Source organism: Rhamphochromis longiceps, linkage group LG1 (assembly GCF_057381845.1).
Source record: "Rhamphochromis longiceps isolate RC_006_pf linkage group LG1, R_longiceps_female_GT1.1, whole genome shotgun sequence".
In the NCBI taxonomy this organism is placed as follows: Eukaryota; Metazoa; Chordata; class Actinopteri; order Cichliformes; family Cichlidae; genus Rhamphochromis; species Rhamphochromis longiceps.
The window spans coordinates 12,459,441-12,477,807 of record NC_140557.1 but is presented as its reverse complement, the minus strand read 5'-3'; the positions used below and the strand labels follow the sequence as shown (position 1 = coordinate 12,477,807).

The window sequence follows — 18,367 nt, the reverse complement described above, 5'->3', positions numbered from 1 at the left end:
GTAATTTAAAAAGAAACAAACAAACAAAAACAACCCATGCTTTCTGCCCTTTTTACAAAATAAGGTTTTTTCTCCTCCCTGGAAGTTATAAACATATAACCATCTTCGCTGTTGCAGAATTCTTCCATAAATTTGAACTCCCGATTCACTGAGTGACATATCTCCCCTTTTCTCACATCTCTGGATAAACCCACTCCACCTGATGCTCCATGCCAACACAAATCACTTAGGTTTCCTTCTGCTCAATTCAAATGGAGGAGGACAACAGGACAGTTTTACTAAAACGCCTCCTTTTTAATATATCCAATATATCCTTTTAATATCCGTGACCTCAGAGAAAACACTGGGTTCTGTGTTTCACAGTCATGAGAACTCAGCTCCTAATGGTCAGTTAAGTTATAGAAACAAACAACTGAACAAACACTAGCTTATACTGACTAAAGAAAGCAGCAGTGGATCTTGCATGATAATAACTTCAAACCCACAAACACACAGGCATCACCAGAAAAGTGTTTCAGGCCTTACATACATGTGACCGGAGGCAATCAGCTGATCACAGAAATGTGAGAATACAGTGATGGACGCTGCCGGTCACATGGCTGAAGAGACTAGCTTATAAATGGTGACGCATGCCCACACTTATGCAAGGAAGCCCAACTGTACAGGAGTCAGCTGGAGAACCATGCAGCATATTTAACATTACAAAAGGGGAAAAATGAACAGGAATAACTTTTAATACAGAAATATTAAAAGTGCCAATTTTTTCCAGAGCATCTAATGAGCACATGACGATAAAAATCCTTGTTGAACTTTCAGGAACGCTCTCAGGCCTAAAGGATTTTTTTTAACCTTCATTACGTAAACTGCTCATGACGATTTCACAGAAGCAAAAGACAAAGACCTCACTGTAGAGGAGCATAACGGGAGAATAAGTGGTTAATTTTGTCTGCTGCTTCACTACCGATCATCTGAATCATGACCTCATAGTCACACAAATCCTCATGAACCCTCCCTTCATAGTGCATGAGAGTGGTGGGGGTGAAATGGCAGCTTTAGCAGAGAAACTGTTGAGTCTTAATATTTTAGAGCCTTGTGAACCAATTAGGGGTTTTTTCACCTGTAAAAAAGTGCTGATTCTCATTCCAGCCCCGTCACAATTGTCTGCAAACCACCTCAGGTGCACTGGTAAGTTTTGGTAAAGACAGAGCTGACTGTGAAAACAAAACTATTGGTTTATCGGTCGATCCAAGTCCTCCCCTCATACCCCATGGTCCCAAGCTTGGGTAGTGACCAAAAGAATGAGATTGCCAGGGAGAGGGAGCCTGCCATCGCTGCTGAGAATGCTGCCCCATGGCCCAGACACAGAAAGGGATAGATGATGGATGGAAGCTCTATCAAGTCCTCAGGTTATGCACATTATTCCTATCTCTCTCTCTTTTGGTGCAGAAACACTAAACACTGTGACCTGTATATTTAGGCTATGTATAGTGTGGCACTTAAGAATAATGAGAATGGCACTTAGAAATGAGCGAGCATCTTTGTAAGTTAGAGGATGAAGAAAATTTGAAAAAAAGAAAAAGAAAAAGATATGCATGGAACACAGTAAATAGGGAATATTTAAGGTGTGTAAAAATAGGATACTATCACATTAAAACGAATAGAGTTGTGTTCCCAAGAGGTTAAAAACTAAAACTCTTAAAAGTCAACTCTTCCATTGAAGCAGTGTTGTTACCCAAACTGCCAGGTTTTGGCATCCATATAAAAGGGAACCAGTGCAGGACACAAAATTACTGGGATGAAGTTAGAACTTGTATAGGTGGCCTACGAGGTTAAACCACCAATGGCACCTACCAATGATTGGCAGATTCAGCCCAGAATCCCCCAGGTGGAAATTACTAGGGCTGTCCTGAATACCATCTTTTAAATGTCTGAGTTAATAATGATAATAAATAGGAAATATTTAAAGCTTTGCCCAACTAAGGGGGTAGCAGGGTCAAATTTGATAACGGCAATGTTGTCTGACAATGTGCTACACTTGGAGAGAAAGGCAGAGGCAACACAATGTCACACAGGGAGTGCACAACTCTGTCTGGGTGCTGCTGCTTGCTGAATGGTAGAGAGGAAGTTATGCGTTACCTCAGAGTGACCCACAAGTCCCAAAGGTTTTTCACAAGAAGCCCATTTGAAAGAGGGAAAAAAAACAAAAATACAAAAAAACAAAAAAACAAAAAAAACGGGACTAATTAGCCGCAATAAAGTGAACAGATCAATTTTTAACATTCGTTACAGTCTCAGAAATTACAGTTCTCATGTGGACTGGTTCTCCAAACAGCACCAAGCCTGGATATGCAGCAGCAATCTATTAGTAGAAAAGAAGTATATAAATGCTTTTGTGACAGTGGATCCAAAGTTGGATTTTTAAAGGCCTGCAAATGACCATTTAAAGTCTGCAAAATGCACAACAGCTACTTCTACAGTAGCCTTCTACAGCCTTATAGTCCCCGTGTTGTGACATTTTAAAGTTGGATATCTTTTGCATTTCTGTACTGCAATTACTCACCAGCACCTACTTTATAGCAATACCAGCATGTCTTAGATAAGCCAGTACTAGCTGATAAATCTACAAATATGAGCTAATTTATGTATCACACAATAAGTGTTATGTTTGTTGTATTCAGTATGTTTGAAGACAATGAGAGACGGAGAAACTGCACATCTATGCGTCTGTGCCGAGTTACACATGAAACAGCAGCTAAAAGGAAGAAGCTCTCACACACCACCCAAATGATCAAACCACAGGATTCAACCACATTACTGTCTGACACCGATGCTCGCTATCATCTGCAGCATCAAACATCCTGCCTTATCTCTCATAAGAGACACTTTGTTATTTGAATTCCAGTGGATTTACAGTAATTTTATTCAAAATTAAATAAATAGATAACTCTCTACAAGAGAACAGAACAGTTTTAGTAAAAGTGACATTCTTTTGGGATGGCTGCTGAGATCATTTTTAGAGAGGCTGCTGGTAAATTCTGCTACGTCGCTTCAGATGAGCCACTTTTAATGTTCATTACTGGAAAAAAATCAGACATGATCAAATGCATGTTTTCTTAAATGAAAGCATGAAATAGAGCAACATTCATCGACATGCCAATGGCCCCTACCAAGCTCTCTCCAGACATTTTGATCCAGTTTATTTACACAATCACAACAACAGTGGCCTCAAAACCTTTATACTGCAAGGTAAAGACTATAAAAAGAAACCTCTGGCTCACGGAGAGGCAACCATCTGCCTAAGACAAGTATAAACACCACTCTGCAAGGCAAAAACTTATCAAACAGCATGTTTGACTGAGCGGCACAAAACTCCTAAAACAAGAAAGAAGGTAGATTTAAATGAAACGTCCTTTTTAAGCTTTTACTCATGAAGGTTTAGGTTCTTTTCATGTTTATATTGGTGTTTTCTCTCCGTTTAGTCTTCTCAAAGCAGCACAGGCTGTACAATCATGTTAAAGATTGTGATCTTAATATTACAGGTCAGGTTATTGGCATAGCTGCTGGAAAACTGGCCTTACTCTACCAGCCCGTACAGCAGAAACTGTTCCTCCATGCTCAGCTCATGTAAACGCATAAAAAGCTTTCCACCATTTTCCTTCCAACTTCAGAGAGATTTTGCTTTGTGCCAGATAACGACCACCATCATTAACTCATGGTCGATATGTTTGGTTGTGGCTTTAAAGTTGGCAGCTGTAACTTTCTTGTGAGGAAAGTTTGTTGGAATAAAAAGTGGGAATAAAAAGAGGGCATACTGCATAGGCTGGATCTCGGGAGGATAGTGTATGTAAGTTTTCTATCAGCCAAACAGAATATTTTAAAAAAAGGAGGAAATGATGAAAAGTTTTTCAGTATGGACTAGTTTTATTCTAGAAAATAAACAAGGGCTTGTTGAACCCATAACCTTTGTATTTTCTCTTATTGAAGTCTTTTTTTCTTATCAAAAATATTAATCCAAGAAAAACAGAGTCCAGTGCCCCTGGTACAGACAAGAATCAAAGTTTTCCAGTAACATCCACCCAACACTGTCCTTTGATAATTAGCTGTATTCAATGAGCAGGATTTGAATGAGAATGTAATTTACGCATTTCTTTTTTTCTGTGTCACTTGCAAAACTATATCTCACTGCATACTCTGGTAACAAATAACAGAGCAACAATACGTTGGCTCTATAGTGAGTTCCTCATCCAGTGAACAGACTCAAACTGCCTCATCTCCTCTGCAGCCTTGGTGAGTTTGGCGTACCTGTACATAAACCAGTTGTTCACCTGATTAAATTTCTGGTTAAAGTGATCCTCCAGCGTAAAAGTGGATCTTCAGATGACCCAAACAAAGGCTACCGTTTCCAGCTGCAGTCCATGAGTGTGGAGTTGGAGCCTGTTCAACTGCAGTATGAGAAACTCTCTGCAGAGTCTATTTGGTTCGCAGCAACTGAAATTTCAAAGTAGGAGCGAAGGGATTTTCCACTGGCATGGCAATCACAGATAAATAAGACACAAAACACTCATAAGTGGTTGTTAATATATATGATTTCTATACACATAAAGCTACTTAAAAGGAATTAAGAGAGACAGATTGGATGGAATTATAAGCAGGTGAATATAGGCTTTTACCATCTTCCTCCTCATTCCAACATGTCATCACTCCCTGTGTTAGACCATCCCAGCAGCCAGCCTCATGGCAACAAAGAGGCAGAAAGAACGAGGAGGAGAAGAGGAGGAGGATGGAGACTAAAAATAGCAACAGCAAGTTCTGAGCATCATCACACCTCACAGAGGCAAAGCTGCACACTTTCTGATCCTGGTAATTGTCACAAAAAGCACACACACACACACACACACACACAGAGCACTTGTTTCACACACCACTAGGTGTGAGGCACGATTATCCTGAATTAGTTAACACTGAAATATGCTCCCAATTTGCACATTAGCAGACATACATGGAGGGGGAAAGGAAAGACAGCACTGTAGTACAGCTGCAGAGGTAATGAATCATATTTATAGTCCAACAAATTCCCCTGGGTTCGGAAATAGAGGAGAGATGTAGGTTGAAACCACGCAGTCTCTCTCACACACTCGCAATCACACACAGAAACTGACAGACATCTACATGTTTCAAGGACATCATCGTCCACAGTGAAAAAGAAGCTGGAAAAGAATAGCATCTAAATGCTGGAGAGAAAAATGTGATGAGTCGGGGTGCAGCGACTGTCTGCCTCAAAGACAGACAGAGAGACACGGGTGGATGGTGGAAGGGATGGATGGAGGCTGGTTAGGCTAGGCTGGTGTCTTCTGGGGTGGCAGACAATGAGGGGAGGCATGACAATAAAGGAGCAAAGACGTCAGAGCATGTGTGACATCAGCAATCATGTGACTACAGTGTCTCTACTTTCCCCCCCACATGCTGAATGCAAGACACGTCCATGCAGCACATGCTTGGTCGCAGCAAAGCAAGGATGAAATGTTTTCTGTGTGGCGATTTAAAATGTGTTCACTCCTAAAGAGAAAACAACATCTCTTATCAATATCACAGTATAACCAGCACATAAACATTGCAGCATTAACTTCCATTTGTCCCTCATTGTTGTTCTAATTTGAAACTAATCCTGGCGTATCCAGTTTATTTTCTTACAGTTCAGGAAAAGACAGAGTCACTGACTTGTTTATTAAAACAGTTTAAAGGGAACATATTGTGCTCGATTCCAGATCCATTGAGCATAATACGTCCATACACTGATCTGGCGGTCATTCTTTGACTGTCAGTGAATCAAAATAAAATCAAATAAGCAGCAAATTGCCGTGAAATAGATTCTCGTGAATTTGGAGGCAGCAAAATGACCTCCACTGGCGGTTTATTCCCCTGACCCTTGGCATGCAGGAAGATTTTCCATGTATACAAATGTAAGTATGAAATATGAAGGGAACACTTTTTTTAGACATAACACCTTTTTCTAAAATGAACCTTCCCCATTTTAAGCGCTCTCTGAAAATAATAAATCAAGCTAGTACAAGTGGAGCTATGGAGGGTCTACTCTGAGCTCCTCCTAAATGACTGAGGCCTTATATCTAAGAGTGAGCAAAGCCCACCCAGGGTGGAGCGCCCACTCCAAGATGGGAATGAGTTGCTACCCCAAGTGGAAGAGGATACTTCTCTGGAAGTATCTCAGGGTCAACTTTATTTTAATTACTTTTGTTTTTAAATAGATTTGTAGTATAGGTTTCATTGAATACCACATGGACTACTAGAGCAGCTTTGCATGACTTCATGGATGAAAGTAACATATTTATCTCATACTATGTCTTGGTGCAGCTTCTTATATCGTCTGCCGTCTAAAAGATGTTGCTTTAGCTCTCTTCCCTGCTCCAAACATTGATGATTGGCTCATAAACCAACAATTTAGCTGACACTATATATACTTTATATATACGGGGGGGAGAGCATAGCAGATGCTCCAGCTGTTTCATATTGGCTACATTCAGAAGACAATGATTTAAAAGAAGAAATCCTGTATTTTAGTTCTTTTTAAGGGTCAAATAGCACAATCTTGGGATTGGGTTTGTGTAACGCATTTTTAATCTCAAAAATGATTTCTTCCTGTACTTAAGGTTTTCAGTACACAGTAGGGGTCAGCAGGTCAATTAACAGAAGGGAAAGGTCTTGAAGTTGCAAGTTGAGCTGATGCTAATCCTGGTTTAATTGAGACAAAGGATCAGGAACTGATTAGGCTACCTCTGGCTTAACACCAGCTAATCGTATTTCACTCAATTACACCGCAACTTCTTTACATGACGGCCAAAGTTTGTGCTCTTAGCATCTAAAAATCAACAAATGAAAGAAGTAAGAAACTACTGAGATGAAGATTAAACCTCTTCCACCAAACACTGTGGAGCCATTGTGGTACCTTTTGAATATGACAGAACTGATGTTATCACAGAAGACCTGCAGACGTCCTGAAAGTCATTTCAGCTTTAACTCTTCCGTATTCGACTGCAACGCTTCTCTGTATTAAATAATTTCTGCTAATGCAGAAACTGGAGGTGTACTGGAGGTTTTCAATGTCACAGAGATCAGGAAGCTGGGAGTGTGTAAAGCGCAACGTTTTGGGGTTGCAAGGATGTGGCGATGGGGCGGGGCATCCATCAGAAGTGTTTACTCTCTGCTCAGAGTCAACAACAGATTAAAGAGATGCAAATACGGAGCTCTGAGCTTTCGCTCTAGAAGTGGGCACCTTTTGGCCTACTGCAAGTCTCTTTTCCCCACTTATAACTCACCTTCTCATAAAGTGAGAGCCTGCATGGCTGGGTTTGTCCTCTTCAATAAAGTGATACATTTACTGCATACTGCAGTTGCAGGCAGAAATATTAAGGAGCCATAGACTTGCTAAGGTAACACAAGCCTACTTCTTTATCTATCTATGGATCAATCATGCTTATCATGAGAGGTTCACCCCTAACTGCCTATTTGGAGCCAGGAAAAATCCCTTCATGATTTATACTTTTTTCCCATGCAAATGTAACTGAAAATCTATTGATTTTTGTGATATTTACAATTTTCCAAATGACTGTATTTCTCTGGGTATTTGGTTTTTGGGTGTAATCTACCTGCTACAAAAAGAGCAAAAAACTTCAAAACTATATTTCAGATTCTCATAATTTTCATTTCAGAAGGATTATGGCTGAACAACCTGAAACATCAAACATGCAGCTAAACTGTCTTCAAATAAAATATCTATTCCTCGGTCTAGTGACTGAGACAATGTTGTTCTTTTGACCGAACAGAGGAGCAAAAGGAATTTAGACAAGTACACTGCACCTCATAAAAGTAAGTCAAGCGGAAATGGATGAAAACCTTAATATATTTTGTAGCTGGCAAAGGCGACCTTCCAGACAGCCGCAGCGGTATGCGAAAAAGTGTTTTGCTCACATATTCTCAGTAAAGCGGTCAATGGAGACTGCAGAAACCTCATCACATGATACCACTCATGTGAGAATCTGCTGTTTTTCTGCTCAGCTGGGCAGACACAGTATGACGCCAAGATTTAGAGAGATTTCAGCGCTGTTGGAGAGCTTGGTAGGAAGGAACCTTGATTGTCTGCGCTCCCAACTAGACCATTGGCACAACTAGCGTGCCAATCGTCTACTGACTGCCCAAGATCTCTTAATAAGAGGCTGTGACGCTGATCAGCATCTAATCACATTAGTTTGGCCAGTGCTGACTCTTGGCATAGTGTAGGAGTAGTGTTGTTTGCCTCTTTGCACTATATAAGAGCAGAGAATGGGACCCACAATTGTCCTCTCTTATATTTACAACACCATAACACACCAACAGAGTAAGTGGAAGACAGTTCCAGCTGTTATTTAAAATAGTCAATAAAAAGCAAATAAATCTATGTGATAGCAATGACAGTGCTAGATAAGTTATCCAGAAGAACATATTGCTGGTCCATCCAACCAACAAAGTTGTACTGAAGCCTGCAAAGCCAGATGTGCATCCAAAACAGGCAGGAAAAACTACAAGCTACTTCTACTGATTCAATTTCGTCAAACCGTAACAAAGATGTTGCTGTTACTCTGATAACAAAACTCAGCACAGGCTAAAATCTGATTTGTTGCTAAGTGGAAGTTATTACTGTCCTTCTGATTTCAGTGACATAACCATTTCAAAGGGCGTGTCAGGATTGGGGCTCCACAGCCACCATTACAGAGGCAATGTAATAAAACCAAATTCAAAATCACAGCATAGAAAGGTTCTTTATATGACATAAAGAGAAACACCAGTTTATCATTAAAAGCATCCATCTCCTTAAAAAATAATGACACAACTATTTAATCAAGAGGGGAGGAATTTCTTTAAAGCTTAAAAAGGAGCAAAAACTTACTTTCAGAAACATATACTCCAACTCCCGGTTCATTTTGACTGTTGAGCGAGCTTCTAGCTCATGCTGTGACTCTGATGGTTTTGTGGATGCCTCCAGCCACACGCGCCACAAGACCAGACACTAACTGATCGAGCAGTGAGCTCCAAAGCTCGCTGGCAGATGAAATCTTCCCATTGTGTCTGCAGACACAAGCGGCGTTCAACGACGTTCCCCAAACTTCCTTGCCTCGTGGCAGACGACTGGCCTTCCCAGCTGTCTGTCAACAAAAATCTCAGCTTCCTTCATTGATCACATGATCTACGAGGCAGACGGCGAGTAAACAGGACCGTCTCACAAGCCGCTCTGAAAAACAACTGCAGGCCGGGAGCTGCAAAGATGAAAACTGAACCTGGATGATACATGAAGGGAGCTAGCCTATTCAAGGAACGTAATATCTTCCCGTAAAGCAATATTGAAATTCTGTAATTATTTATTTCTTTTACCATTGAATTCTGGTCATTATTTATGCTTTCTGGTCAAAATCAGATGATACATCAACACAGTCACATTAAAAGGACTCGCTATTTTACTCACGAACATTCAGCCATAGAATACTTCCATGTATCTTGGTTTGGATTGCAATGACCTCATGCATGAACGAGTACAACATGATTGCGCAATTACTTTAACCAGGTCATGGCAGTAACTGAATGCACATGCTCTCAATTACAGATAAAGGGGAAAAAATAAACCCATGACGTTGAATAATATAAAACCTGCCACCTGACGAGTTGGAAAAACACCTACAGATCTGACTATTCGTGAAGTTTTTTTAAATCAAACTGGGTTTCGTAACACGAGCATGCTAACGTATCATTAAAAATGTCACATTTAATAGGGGTGGCAATTACACTAACTCACGACAGACTGCGATACAATACTACCACTATAGTATCACAATGGTATTGCAGTACTGTGAATAACTGAAACAGAAAGTCATCTGCATCAATGTTAAACTGGAGTCCAACATATCACTTTAGGTTCTCAGTAAACTGTGGGCCACCTGTTTGCAGCTAAAGTGTGCATAATGACAAACACACTAAACTGCAAGCTAACATGGTGGCTAATACACAGCTGCACAAAAAAGCAGCCAAAACTAAAGGTTGTGGCGCTGTCTTGTTTTGTTGTTATTGTTGTTTTTATTTGCAGGCAACTCTATGCAAGAAATTAGTGTTTTAAACAGGTGAACTTTTTTTTTTTTCTCTAATATCCTGTACAATCACTGACTTGCCATGTTCAGACCACTGAAACAGGCTAGAGCAAAATGAAGGTACCGATATTCTGTCGAACTAACATCTGCAGCGTGTTTGCTAGTTATAATTCTCCATAGATTGACAAAAATGTAATAAACATATGTAAGAAATAAAGACTTTGATACCAAGTTTAGGTCAGTTCAGGCTAATGCCATAAGGGTTAGGGATATCAGCATATCAAGCTACAATATGCAAACTAATGGTTTTCTTTCCACTAAATTAATTAATTCTTAGACTTGAGGTCATAAAATAATATTTTCAAAAAAGGTTTGTCCACATTTTAGGTCTCTTAGGTAGTCTGCGTCTTGATACCAGAATAAATGAGACAAAATGATCATTCAGTTATGGCAGAAGTGCAACAATGCACGGCTGTCAATGGGTTGAAAAGGTCAGACATGCTGGCAACACCCCAACCAGTGATGTAACAGCAGGTGTTTTCCCTTCCATCATCTGCTCCTGACTACTCTCACTGTGTGACTTCACTAACTAGCACGTGGCCATATGTGCAGCTTGCTCAACAGGTTATCTCGTATCATACAGCTCTCATTTTCGCTGAAACAACCTGCAGCTCTTTGAGCTTAGGACCCATGTCAATTGAGACAGTGAGAATTTTTAGAGGTGAGACAAGCTGGACAATCACAAAAACAATACAGAGAATAAAAATATGACATTTTTTAAGTACCTTTCCACTGCAGCAATGCTGGGTAGGTCTGACGTGCCCTATAATAAATATTATAATAGAAATAAGAAGAATATTTATGTTAAATATCCTTTTTAAAGCCAGCCTTCCAAAAACCCTTACAAAAACATTCAGTGTAAACAATATTTCAGACTCGAAGGATAAATTACAATTAAAATATCAATATAAAATTTAAAAACCAGCCACTACAAGTCTTGAGTTCAACAACAACAATATAATTAAGTGTGACTCAACAGTTAAGATTAAAAATCTATAATAAGTAATCTAAAAATGTAAAAATTGGGAAATTGATTTTCTTTTTAAATGACATAAATCCTTAACAGTGATTTAAATGTAACAATTCTGCAACTATTTTGACAAATGAAAAAAAATTATACCAACTGCTGGAACTGAGACATTATTGTTCATTCTTGTTGTTTACATTGTTGATCATTTTGCTTTTAGCATAGGTTTAACCAATCAGCGTCAAGCCCCACACAGCAGCTTTTCAGGGCCGATCAGATATACCTACTGCGAAACAAGTACTGTGTTCTGATATGTCCCTGAAGAACGGGCAGTTCCTGCAGTTCCTGCAGTTTGACACACTACCTTAAAGCTCGCTGCAAGTTCCTACAGTAGAAAACATTTACATTTTAACTGACACTTGAATTATGAACCCGCAGCCCTTTGCTGTACGTCTTCCCCCACTTTCATATTGTCATTGCTTCACTATCCAAAAAAATTATCTTAGAAAAGAACAAAAGCATAAATAAATACTGTGCTGTAATTAATATACAATATGCAGACTAATTTGAGCGTTGTGAAAACCTCATGTGGGAATAATTTTCTAATCAGCTACAGAGAGATCTTTTTGTAACCGCCTCATAGTATAATCACATATTTTAGTGCCTGTGTGTGATACCATAATCAACCAAGAAATAATAGCAGTAATGACCTAACCTACTATTAGCATGCCTATCTTTTCCTCCGTTTTTGCAACTTAACCTTTACTATGTTTTACTATTAAAGGAAAAACTGGATCTTATGCTGGATCATTCAACGAGCCCATATAAACACAACTTAGAAAGACTTTGTGTTGTATTACACTGACCTTTTTACATGACTTTCTTTTGTATTTTATTTAGATTGTTCCTTACTGAGTGCTTTTTTTAAATTTTGCTTATTGAGCTTCTTATTGCATTATATGCAACAATGCATGGTAAGAAAAGTCTAACCATGTTCAGCTCTCTAACACGGCGAATCATGAAGCTGTTTCAGTGCGGCTGGAACACGTTCGTTTTCTTTTCAATTCTGATCTTCACTGGTTTGTTGGTTTGTTTGTTTAAATATGAAAACTACCCAGCATCTCAGCTCAAAGTGCATGACACCCTTCTTGCTCTCAGCAGAGAACTTCAATCTTCAGTTCACTTCACTGTTGCAAACTTAGCAACTTTGCAAAAAAAAAATCTATGGCACTCTTGCTTTAGCTGGGAAAGAGCCACACCTCCTCCTGTAAAGTCCAGTGGCTGTATAGGTACACTGCTTGTAACTTTCTGAGTAATCGTAGCAGAGCTGATATTTTTAACTTTCTTTATGATATTCTCAGACGCCCCCTTCTTGCTCAACTGCTCACTCTTGGTCACCTCAGCTCAAAAAAAATAAATAAATAAATGCTATGCGGGGTAGCCCTAGTTCTGAGTTTAGTTTTACAAATCAATGTTGAGTCTAGCTATTTTAAAAACACAGCACATGTGCCTGTTATAGTGCAGCAAACACTCAGCTGTATGACACTCAAGTGTATTTTTGAAGCTTCAGTTGTGCGGTAAAAGGCCTTTTCAGCTCTGAGTCATCTTTTTAAGGTGCAGCTTGCTTTCCTCTCCACGAGAGCGCCCTCTCTTTGCTTCTCTTTCCCTCTTACTAGTTTTGATCTTGATCCGTTTTATATTGTTGGTCCGAGTTACAAACAAAACCCAAACAAAACAAAACACAGACTAGAGTCTTAAAGCAAAGAACTTCACCCCTGAGTCACCTCTCTTTAAACAGGCAGTCAGGTCACGCAGGAGACAAACACAGATTGCTGGTGTGTGTGTGTGTGTGTGAGTGTGGATGTTTGTGATAACATATGCACAGTAAGCGCCTATAAGGCTGACTCGTGTGCACAGAGGGCAGACTGTTTCCCGCCCCTGTGCTGGAAAAGCAAATCACATAGAGAGTCCTCCTAAAATACACTGTGCCATTCAAAGCAGAAACGAACTCTTGTCAGCAGCCATGCAAGCACATACGACCAAACACTCACCTGCATTTAAAGCCATTTCACCGCTTTAACAGATTTTTATGGAAACAGGCAGCTCAGTCGATGCATGGCTATAAGCCATATCCTGCTGGCAGAGGAAGCAAACTCAGCAGCATCTATTGGTAGCTGGTTGTAATCGAACACCTAAGTGCTATTTAAGCAGAATCCATGCATCTTAATGTGTATTTTTTTTCTATCCCAGCAGAACCCTTAATTAATAATCTGCCAGTCAATTTCTCTGTTAATCACTTTATTGTTTAAAAAAACAAAATTAGAAAAGGAAAGGTGACATCTTTAATCCCTGTCCAGATATAAAGTGATTCGCTTTTTGCATATGACTTTTAGCCCACTGGTTGTCATTGGGAACATTCCAGGCTTTATAGGTAGCCCTCTAAAGCCGCAGACACACTCTAGAGATTGTTCAAGAAATCTCTAGCAACCTGAAATCCTCATGACCTCTAGGAAAGTGCTAAATGACAGAAATTCAAAGTGGTTTCCTGAGTTTCTCACTTAAAAGATGGAAAAAAATTAGAGTTTAAAGTTTAGATCCATCCCTTCTGAATCAACGATGGTTATTTCAAGCTGCTAAAATTCATTTACATTCCTGGTTTCTGGTCGCCATATCGCTGCTCATCTTTTCCTGTGTGGACATCCTTTAACACTCTTTCCCTTTTGCAAAAGCCTGATCATGTTAATTCACAATCTCAAGAAAATGCAGTAAATTGTGACAATTCTGAAGGATGTCTGCAAAGACCTATTTTGCTTTTCCTTATTTTCTTCTATGTATTGATACTTTTGAATGGTGGTGCTCTTCCTAAAAGTTGTTTCTATGAGCCCAAAGCTCAGGTTTCAGACAGTTTTTTTCTATTCTTTGCTCTGTCGGATGTCAGTAAGCGAATTCAGGCACATAGCTCTAAGCTAAAAGCACAGAAGCTCCACCCACCTGCCATTCAAACCTTCTGTTTGTGAGGGGCAGCCAATTAGAAGAAAGATGGCTTAAAGGAAAAAATGAAGGGAGCTAAAAAAGTTAATTCTGACACTGGATGAACTGAAGGGCTGAACAAAGGCTCACTACAAGATCAATGGGGATTATTTTAAATCATGCAAAGCTACTCTAATACAATCCAAGTCTACGATAAGGAACAATAGGTGCACAAAATTCAAACATGATCAAGTCTAACCAGCAAAAGTTGACATTAAATAGGATCTAATCAATGCAGAGAAGTGTCATTCTTTCCAGATGATTTCCCATCAGTGCTTTAGCTCTACATGCAGCAATTAACACATGCCTTTTTAACTGATTCTAGAAAAACAGCCCTGAGGATACTTCAGTGTCCTTTTGGTGACCAAAGGTTTAAAACTGTCTCCTCCTTGGAGCTTTGTTTAGGTAACAGAGACTGCAAAAAGGTCCAGAGATTCACTTAAAAGAAGAGTTTAGTCCAGGTTTGAAATCATTGCACCGTCTTTGTACCACAAACGTTATACACACTAAAGACACCAGCTGTCAAAGTAGGGGGATGGGTGACTCATCTCCCCTCCCTCTCCCTCACACAAGCACACACACCACTTTCTTGCATCTCTGCCTCACATTTACAACCACCAACACGTAAAAGCAAAACAACAGCATGACCTTGAGAGTTAAAAGTGCAACACAGGCCTCTTTCTAGCAGCAGTATCATGGTGTCTTCAGGGACTATTTGGGTCTGCACAGCCACACCGAGGCTTCAGGGCCTTTGAGCATCCTGGATGCTGAGGGGAAGGATGCTAAAGTGTCCGGATGCGGCGGTCTTTATGTGCATGAGCCAAGAGTACATAAAGAAAGGGCTCATACAACTGAGCCAAGAAGCTAAATCCAAAGTAATCTCTGACATTAAAATATGTCGATGCAAAGGTTTGAGCTAAAGCTTAAATAACAGGGTTTAAAGCCGAAAAAGCAGAGCCTCCATGTTGGCTGGCACCGCCTTTGCATCATCCTAGCCCCCTGGCTTCCAGAGAGTAAAATTAAAATATGAACGTAAAAAATAATATATGTGTTTTTCTCTTTGGAGATCCAATGGCAAAGTAAATCTTTTGGAAGATGTTTCTGCACGCAAAGGAGGACTATGAAGGGAGGAGGAAGAGGCGAGGAAACGACTCTGTGCTGCATCTGTCAGCTGCACCCATTTCAGCTGTTCATCCAAGGTTACATGTAAACACCTAAACACGAGATTTAAGCGGTTTCAACCCCGTTTTCATTCATTTGCAGCCGCGGACACAGAGCCTGCACATTCCCCGAGGTGCAAAAATCAAACTTTCAGCGTTTTGTTCGTCGGGCGAACAAAACGCTATAAAGCTATTTTTCCTAGAGGGTGAAGCCACGATTCGGACATTTATTTAGCGGACCGGCTACAAAAAGCAGGCACCTACACAAAGCTACACACTCGCGTTACCTTTGTGTACAGCTCCTCCGACGCTGCCATGACGGTCACTCGCTATGTCCTTCCTCCAATCTGGGCTGAAAGTCCGGCAGGTCTCCGCGCTGCTCGGGGCTCAGCGTGTGTTTTCATGTAGCGGGAAAGCAAAGCGTTTGTTGCCACGGAGACTCAGGGGGAAGACGTGCCTCTTATCGCCATGATAACCCAACAGGCTCCAGGCTGCCGAGGTTTCGCTGTCTCTCACTTTGCATTCTGGGTATGATGATGGATAAAATGATTCAGCCAAACGGAGGAAAACTGCTGCCGCGTGGGAAACGGCGCCCCCTAATGGTCAAGGCTTTATACTACACATAAAGGAACGCAGGAAAGAAAAGGAAAGGAAACACTCGAATAATTTGCACAATGCAGAACTCCAGTTTCTTTTTTAAAATAATGTTTTTTATTGCATCTCGTGGTGTATGACGTTTTGAGCACACCAGCTCTTCATCAGACAATGAAACACAGGACAGAGCCACGTTAAATCACCTGTGATAGTTCACAAGACCAATGGCAATAATATCCAGTCAGAATCACGACTTATATAGGACAGATAACTGATAAATAATCTACATGTAGTGTGTACTACCCTAGCGTGAGTCAGAAAAATCAGTGCCTAAGAAGACAAGTAAGGAAACAGTAAGTGATCTCTCCACACACCCAGCAGCCAACATCAGGGATATATATAATATAATGGCATTGATGCAATTGGTTAGGCAGATATAAAACCTACTCATGTTCAGTGCATTTATTGCATCCAGCAATGCAGGCACCTCTTTGAGTTTTCATACACTTGGTGACAATGCCTCCTTAATGGTATATATTTGTGTTTCATTTTCATAATTGTATATACATATAGCAAAAACCTTAGGTGACATATTCTGGTTAACTAAGTGAGTCATATATTATTTGTGAATTGTCGATGTAAAAACCCACCTAGGGGACAAGGACTGGAAATTAAAAATAGTTGTATCTTTACAGCACGTCACTGTCAAGGTCTGTATTGTGTCATTGTTAAATTGCATTGTCCCTATTAAAATAATTTTGATCATAATGATGATTAAAAAAACATTCTCTGTCAGTAAAATACATTTTCTGCAGTGACTGTGATGTATAATGCTAACCACACAAGGTGGCTGTTGTGTCACTCACTCTGTTGATGTGATAAAACCCGCTGTGCACACCCTGTAAGGGTGAGGTGAATACTAAGTTTGATGTACAGTTGTGCTCATAAGTTTACATACCCTGGAAGAATTTGTGATTTTTGGCCATTTTTCAAAGAATAGGAATTATATTACAAAAACTTTTCTTTCACTCGTGGCCAGTGGTTGTGTTTGCCCTTTTTAAATCAAAATAACGACACAAACTACCCAAATGACACTGATCAAAAGTTTACATACCCTCGAAGTTTTGGCATGATAACACACACACACAAGTTGACACAAAGAGGTTTAAATGACTACTAAAGGTAACCCTCCTCACCTGTGTGTATGTGTGTGTGTGTGTGTGTGTGTGTGTGTGCGTGCGTGCGTGCATAAAAAATCAGAGAACAAAATGGTTGCAAAGTGCTTAGAAGTAATGCAAAGAAAAGACTTGGTCTGAGTCTGCGTGTGAAGAAGCTATTTGTAAGTCTGGAGGTGTGGGACCTGATTGACCAGAGGCCAGTGGGCCAAACAGGTGGTGAGAGGGGTACAAGGGGTCACCTGTGATGGCCCTGGTTTTTCTGAGATAAGAGTATGTGGTGATGGTCTCAGAGGGGTACCCGCTGCACAGCCTTCCTGTTCTTAGTAGTGGCCCCTGTACCAAACACCCAGCCAATCGGAGAGCCCGCTGTCCACTGAGGAGCGCTAGAAGGTCAGCAGCAGGTCCAGTTTATCCGGTCCAGTTTATTCTTCCTTAGGGCATCGAGGAAGTGCAGCCACTGCTAGGTTGGGTTGGTGTGCAGTTATAGGTGTACAGGGTGTACAGTAGGGGGCTGGGAATGCAGCTCTGCGGGGATCCGGTGCTGGAACTAGGGTATGTAAACTTTTGGTAGGGTATGTAAATTTCTGATCAGTGTCATTCTGATTTGAAAAGGGCAAACACAACGACTGACCACGAGTAAAAGAAACGTTTTTGTATTGTCATTCATATTCTCTGAAAAATGGCCAAAAATCACAAATTCTGCCAGGGCACAACTGGAATGACAACAAATATGAAAAGTGGGGCTGAAATTTAACAACAGATGAGTTTAGACATCTGTTAGATCAGAATCTAATATTTAAAATTCACATTGAAAACTGTGTTAATATTAATAATATACTAATATTAACACTTATGCATGCATGTGTGTGCTTCCTTCCTCCTTATCATCATCATAAATGCATGAAAACCACAAATGCTCTCTTGGCTGTTATAATATTTTACACATTTGTCCCCAGAGTTGGCACAAACTGAAGGCTCAAGAAACTGGCTTGAGATGATTTGATCTTTGCGACAATGTGTGTTATCCTGCTGTACACTGTGTGTATCCACTGACATGGTCAGCAACAATACTCAGGTAGGCTGTGTTGTTTAAAACCACCCATGAGTGGCACCTGGTGTACTTTTTTTGCTGCTGTAGCTAATCTGCTTCAAAGATTCGACATGTTGTGTCCAGAGATGCTCTTCTGCGTACCTTGGTTGTAATGAGTGATTATTTTAGCTTCTGTTACTTTCCTATTAGTTCCAAGCAGT

At 40.2% G+C, this 18,367-nt stretch overlaps 1 protein-coding gene across 5 annotated transcripts in view; it reads right to left on the bottom strand.

Moving 5' to 3' along the window:
• The window catches only part of myo5aa (myosin VAa), a 63,780-nt gene extending 47,901 nt beyond the window's left edge, over positions 1–15,879 (bottom strand). For all 5 annotated transcript variants that reach the window (XM_085383466.1, XM_085383597.1, XM_085383540.1 and 2 more), the window contains exon 1: positions 15,632–15,879. In XM_085383466.1, coding sequence (XP_085239592.1) covers positions 15,632–15,661 — 30 coding nt within the window. In that variant the 5' untranslated portion in view covers positions 15,662–15,879. The remainder of the gene's footprint in view (positions 1–15,631) is intronic.
• Between the last annotated feature and the right edge of the window lie 2,488 nt (positions 15,880–18,367).